Source organism: Oryzias latipes, chromosome 2 (assembly GCF_002234675.1).
Source record: "Oryzias latipes chromosome 2, ASM223467v1".
Classification (NCBI taxonomy): Eukaryota; Metazoa; Chordata; class Actinopteri; order Beloniformes; family Adrianichthyidae; genus Oryzias; species Oryzias latipes.
This window is the reverse complement of record NC_019860.2, coordinates 16068947-16075733: the sequence shown is the minus strand read 5'-3', so window position 1 is coordinate 16075733 and position 6787 is coordinate 16068947. Positions and strand designations below refer to the sequence as shown.

The 6787-nt window shown below is 42.6% G+C and overlaps 1 protein-coding gene across 2 annotated transcripts in view; it reads right to left on the bottom strand.

Annotated features, from left to right (window-relative positions):
• Positions 1 to 6338: 6338 nt before the first annotated feature.
• Positions 6339 to 6787, bottom strand: part of LOC101170330 (xin actin-binding repeat-containing protein 2) — a 36712-nt gene continuing 36263 nt past the window's right edge. For both annotated transcript variants that reach the window (XM_023965335.1, XM_023965344.1), the window contains exons 8-9: positions 6503 to 6636; positions 6339 to 6411 (exon numbers count right to left, since the gene is read on the bottom strand). In XM_023965335.1, coding sequence (XP_023821103.1) covers positions 6542 to 6636 — 95 coding nt within the window. In that variant the 3' untranslated portion in view covers positions 6339 to 6411; positions 6503 to 6541. The remainder of the gene's footprint in view (positions 6412 to 6502; positions 6637 to 6787) is intronic.

Below are 6787 nucleotides of genomic sequence, written 5' to 3'. Positions count from 1 at the left end.
ATTCTTTTAAATTTAATTTACAGAGAATTCTTTTTATTTTGTTTAATAGTATCAAAAATGAATGAAATAATCAAAACAGACTTTTTAAAGTAAATTTTTCACAAACACCAGATGTTTCATATATATTTTTTATGGAAAAATTCCATAAATGGAAAGTGGAATCAATAGTGTTCCGTAATGTTTGCCAATGACTATATTTTGGTCCCAATGCAGATTTTCAACCAAAACCTTGACTTTCGTTCCCATATTTTGATGAATGAATCAGAAAGTGCCAAACAATGCAGTTCCTCAAATGACCACTAGCGGCAGGCTGCAAAAAAAAACAATTTTTCATCAACTTGTATTCAGGAAAAGACAGATTTTACTCCATACAATAAACACATTTACACTTTGCTTTCCATGACAACTGACAAAGCGGCCAAGCCTTTTTGATTGACAGGTGGTCTGTCAAAATGCAATGTGAGACATAACTTGTTGCAGACATATCTATGGCTACAACTGGAGCCAGATTCTCATGATTGCCCAACAGCTGATGTCATTAAAAAAATAAAAAAAAGTTTTACATTTCTTTGTGCTAAATTAATCTAGATTCAATTTAAAACAACTATGCTGTTGTTCTTTAGTCTCAGACTCAGACAAAGCTGATAAGTTGTCTTCAAACAAACACCTTTTATACTTCCACTTTAAAACCTTGACCTTTTGCTTTTCCATGTTCTCAGAGTGGAATTACCAAAAAAAAAGACTGTGCCCCTCACTGAGGGTGGACTGTGGTTTCCAGTGGCAAATAATGAAACAAAAGCAAGGTCAAAAAGGATTTTTTGACGCGTATTTTTAACAATACTCGACGAAGACTTGTGTTTTTGCCTCATGAGCACTTCATGTGTAAATGCAGAGCATTTAAAGGTCAAGTCTGTTTAATTAAACACCTGAGGGCTTCAGGGTTTCACCATCTGGTAAAGGTAAATATGTTTTTATCAGGTTAGGTAGTCTATCAGTAAAAAGGCTCACTTTAATCTTTAATATTGCAGCTGTTGTATGGGCATGCTTTGGTGATTCAGCATTTTTTTGAAGTTTTTTTTTAAATGTTTTCTGTTTAAATTTTGGTTTGTTTTTGTTGGGTTTGGCGTTTAAGGAATAAACTGCGTTTAGATATGAAATCCAGTCTCGTAACCCAGAGCTAGTCTTAAAACAATCAATAGGTTTTGGTGGCCTTGTGGATAGGGTCCGCCCTGTAACTGGAAGGTCGTGGGTTCAAACCCAGGCCGAGTCATACCAAAGACTTTAAAAGTGGGATCCAATGCGTCCCTGCTTGACACTCAGCATTAAGGGGTTGGATTGGGGGGGGTTAAGCCACCAAATGGATCCCGAATGCGGCTGTGTCTGCAGCTCACCTCTCCCCCAGGGGATGGGTCAACTGCGGAGATTAAATTTCGCACACCAAATCGCAAATCCAGAAAGTCCTGAAGATCTGGACCTCTACTTTTGTCCTTTAGCATAAAAAATCTGGAGCTTTTAGTGATGGATCAAGTTTTGTTAAGGGGGTTAGTGCTCATTTGTGGTCACACCTACCTATTTCTTGGTTGGAAAATGTATCCACATCCGCACATGAATGTGGGAGGGTTGAATGTCTTACGCAAGGACGCTCTGATATGAAACTGTGATGGCTCGCAATCAAACCGCAAAGCTGGACGACTGCTCCACCTCTAAACCACAGATTCCTGTGTTCAAGTGGAGTCAAACGTGCATTGATTTCCCTTTAAGTGACAAAGACTGAGAGAGTACACGAGAATATGAAGGCTACCAAAATATTTGTGAATCAGTTTCAGGGATTTTAAGCGTCATTCATACCGCATTCTGAAATGTACATTCAAGCAACCACTTTCAATGTGCTGTGTAAAACAGGCGTTTTGGGCTTCCGTGTTTGAAACTCTAGTGTTCACGCATAGCTAAGCACATTTTCGTGCAACATGCAACCATTGAACCATTGTTCCAAGTCAAAGTAGTTGGACGTTGCCCTATCCGGGCCTCGGATTTGGTGGTGACGTATGGATGGCGTCCCTTTTAATTCACAGTAGCGGCAACTGCGATTTGTGCTCAACCAGGATCATACGAGACCAAGTCTTTTATATGTCGGAATAGAAAACGCCCCGGGGGGAGAAGCACCAGATTTGCACCGCTTCACATTTCCCACCAAGCCTCATCCAACTGTATGTGGTGGGCATGCGCTAGTATCAGGTTGTGACAGTTCAGTGTGAACACCATACGCTAAACGTGCACTCAAGAACGCACTTTTACAGCGTACCTGCCCGTGTCACAGGCGTGTGTGAACGTAGCACAAATCCTTCAGAGTCATAGATAGAACAAAACAATAATCAAACATAAGATGTTTTCCATCTGTTTCCTGCTCACGGTGGGAAATGAAAACGATGCTGGACAACAATTCGGGACGCGGAATTATCGATCCGACAGCAGTGGAAGCCCACGCAGAAACTGGCCGAGCCGTCGCCTCCCTGACATTTTCCGGCTCCTGTAATTAACACACAGCGGGAGAGCCTCTCTGCAGGCGGTTATAGCACACGGACAGGCTGGAGCTGAGCAGGCGAGAAAAATCCGTAACGACCTGCAGAATCCTCCTAATGGAAAAATCTGTAAAGATCTGCAGCAGGCCTGCAGGAAAGAAAAATCAATAGACCTGTGTTGAGAAATTTAGTTAAACTATTCATGCACTTAAGTGAACCTAATGAGCACCATCGGTGTGGACTTACAGTCTTGCTTTAATTCAATGTTTAAATTCAAGAATTTCTTTACATTAGATCCTTTAACAAACGATAAAACATGTTTTTTGAAAGTGTATCAAAAAAATGATTTAGTGCACAAGACTAAAAATCAATCTGGATGTTTTATCCCAGTCAATTAACCCTTTAACTCGGGAGCTTTAGCTCCAGTGTGGGCATTCTTTCGATTGTTTGTTGACACAATCCAGGTGGGTTCAGAGCACTGTCTAGTGGGTCTAGATGACCCAACTCCCAATGTCAAAGTGCCTAGGATAGCACAAGGGTTAAACTGGTTTAATGTTTCAGTTTGTGTTATGGCAATTGGAAAAACTGTAATGTTTTGTTTTTTTCTCTGTAATTCTTGTATCTACCCATAGATGGTGGCCTATAAACACATTGACTTTTTGGGTGCAGAACGTTACCCGGCATTCAAGTGGTCTCGGAAGATCAGTTGTTTTTTTCTGATGTTTATGTGTGTTTTCTGAGTCGGAAAGTCATTTTTCTGATCATTCCAAAACAAAAAGAACACATTTCTTTAAGTTTGGGGTTTTCCCTCATGGACATCAACACATTGGTGCCATTGGCACTAAACTGACATTGAGTTTTGACATAAAACAGAAAAAAATGTTCTTTATAAATACATTTAGGAAATTTTTAACTGAAACGAAAGTATGTTTTCATCCATTTCTTTCTCTAATGAGGCGGATAACCACTCCACATATTTGCTCCAGGTCCACCTCTTCCGTCGAATTTTAGAACCCACGAGTCAAAACGTTTGCCCTCCTCCGGCATAAACGCTTGGTTGGTATGGTATATCAAAGAGTTTGTGTTATTTAGGCCACATCCCCGGGTGTAAAAGGGTTAATTGTAGGCCTTGCTATTGATTTGATTTGAAATGGTTTATTTCAAGCAATCAAGTAAGAACATTCATACAATGACATATCAAAATTGGGATAATTAGACATAAAATTAAATATTGCTTGAAAGGGAGTGGAAGGAAGCGAACTTATATAATTCCACCCTTGTTCTACCATAACCATTTTTATCACATGATTTATCATTATCCGGTTCATAACTTTTATCAAACAGAATTAGGAATCCTTAGGTGTCAATACAGCACATGACAGAGATGAATTATTTCATTATTATGGTAAAATAGACATAACTATTTTAGAAATCAACATAGCAAATGCAGATCAGTTATCTAAAATATATGAAGATTATATTCATTAGCCCTTGTGCTATCCTAGGCCCTTTACCATTGGGAGTTGGGTCATCTAGACCCCACTAGACAGTGCTCTGAACCTTTTTTCTTCAATGATTTGTGATCTTCACTGGTGTTCATGGATTACATGAAGTCTTTCCATCTTTATCCATTTTGTCATGGTAGGGAGAACACGTCAATGTAAGGGTGGGGTCATCTAAGATAGCACAAGGGTTAAAAAATTCATGTACATGTTTAAAAAGTAAATACACTTTTTTAGTCACTTGAAGATAGTTTTATAGCCGCCGTGAGCCATATGCGATCGTGCTATAACCCGGAACCAGGTATCCCGAAATTGTCTGATCTGGTTAATTGTTGCATGGGAGACTGCTTGGGACTTTAAAGTGTTCATTCTTGATTTTTATCAACCATCTTCTCCTACTGATCTGCTAATATTTGAATTTCTTAGTGTTTAGATGACACAACTGAATTAGCCTTCAGGGATTCCTGAAACGTTTGTTTTTAATCTTTACCAGATTTGCAAATCAAAGTCAGATTTTCTTTTTTAAATGAAATTCCTTTTAGTTTAGCCGTTTTCACTCAAAACCAACATTCAGCGGTTAGCAGCCAAGCCAGCTGCCAGAGACGGTGGTGGGAGTGTGATGGTTTGGATCTTGTAGGAAAAGAATAAACTGAAGCAGTACATCAACATTTAAACAAAATGAGAGAAAGAAGAATTTAAACAGGACACTTTTCCTTAATGGAAGAGTTTATCCAACCCACCTCAAGATGAGACCAACTGATACAAGAAACAGAGGGAAGAAAAGGGCAAAACTCTTTATTACAACACAAAGTAAGCAGATTTGAGTGGCTACATGACATACGAGGTGCACACCAGGTGCATTCAGGCAGAATCAAACAAAGCCGAATCATGACTAAAAGCTGATTTCCAAAACGCCGTACAAAAACCGTTTTCCGAGCAGTTCATCTCTCCATGGACAGAGAGACAAAATGACGTGTCGCCTGAGTCGCCTGATTGGAAGCCGAATGGGCCGAATTCAAGAACTGTCCTCACTATCGTAGTATCTGTTCCTCTTGATCTGCTCCTCCGCCGTCAGGTCTTCATTGTCATCGGTCACAGCAGGGTCATCCCCGCGGCCCGTGTTGCTCAATTCTATCCCGAAATCCAAAAGGTCATCCAGCGCCGATAGAGAAGGCCTCCCCCCGCCGGCACCACTAAAGAAGTCAGATGTGAAATCGGATATCAGACTGCCAGCGCTCAGGTCGGAAAAAACATCCCCGGGGAAGCCCGACACACCCGCTTCTGATTCGGAAGCTTCAGACGCCGGCGCTCCCCCAGCTGCCTCTGTGAAGACGTCTGAAGAGCTTCCCGAGGGCTCGGTTTGTTTGGCACCCGGTGGCCCTGGAGCGTCAAGCCTTTGTACTGAACGCAACCATTCAGTTGGCATCTGATCTGCTTCTGCGCTGGCAGCGTTTGGGAAGAAACGCGTCTCTTCGGACACAAACGGCGGCTGGAGAAGCCCTTCGAGCAGGAGTTCCTGCTCAATTGGCGCCTGACTGGTGTTATTATTGTTATTGGCATTTCCATTCACTGCCTTGGCTCCTGAAGCCTCCGCGTCTATCACTGTGACCTTCACTTCCTCCTCCTTGTTGGAGCCATCGTTATTACCTTTATCTATCTCCTTCTGAAGCGATCCCCCATCTACCTGCCCGTTTTCCGTCACTTCTTCCTCCCTTCCGGCCCTCTCCTCCTCGTCTCGCTCCTGCTCTTTGATGCTGCCCTCACCTCCCCCTTCCCTCCCTTCACTCTGCCCCGTCTCTTCCACTTCAGCGGCCACTTCAGAGTCCATCTCTGCGCCCACTTGTGCCTTGGAAACAATGTTTGACTCTACGGTTTCTTGAACACGAGGAACCCTCGCCGGCTCCTCGCCGGCCGCTGGGCTCCCCCCAGGCTCCTTCCTACTTCCCGGTAAACAGTTTTTTTCAAGCATGTCGTTTCTTTCCTGAAGGGCGGTTCGTTCTTCCGCCACAGAGGTGCCGTTCTCTTTAATCGAAGGCCGATCCGAGTGGTCGTCCTTGGGGGGCCACGATGGCTTGACCAGCTTCAGCTCTTCCTCGACCGTGTAAGATTTCCTTGGGGAGTCCGTGTTTGGAGGCCACGTGACAGAAATTTTGCTGGCGGGCCTCTGCTTCCGATCCGTTAATTTGCTCGGGGCGCTCCCCTGAGTGAGCCCGGGGTCTGTGGCTTTCCTCTGAGCGGACGGTGACTTCTCGTGGGAATTCTTGTTGTTCCAAAGTTCTTTGTGTGGTTTCTGTCCAAATCCCTCATCGTAATTTCCTTTGGATTTGAACAGTTGTTTATAGTGTGGCTTGCAGTACATTCGTCCATGGAGAGAAGCGTAGTTGCCGAGGCTGATCATGCGGGGGAAAAAAGGAGTTAAAAACAGGAAAAAAATGTCACAATCTTTTTTTTTTTTTTTTTTGCTCTTGGATGTTACTCCACCTCAGTTTGCCTCCGCAGTGCTCACAGCGAAAGCAGCTTTTATGGAAGTTTTGTTTGTCTGCCATCAGAGACTCCATGGGGTACACCCGCTTCCGGCACACCCTGCACAGTTCGGACTCTGGTACTCGAGTTTTCTGCAAAGAGATGAATTTTTACAGCTCTGATTTGTTTTTGTTTTTTTAAAATCTGATTTTATGTTAATAATAAAAAAATGGGATACAATTTAGATCAAAATTCTTTGTGAACATGTTAAAGTCAATGATGTGTTTGGTTTATGAGCAGGAA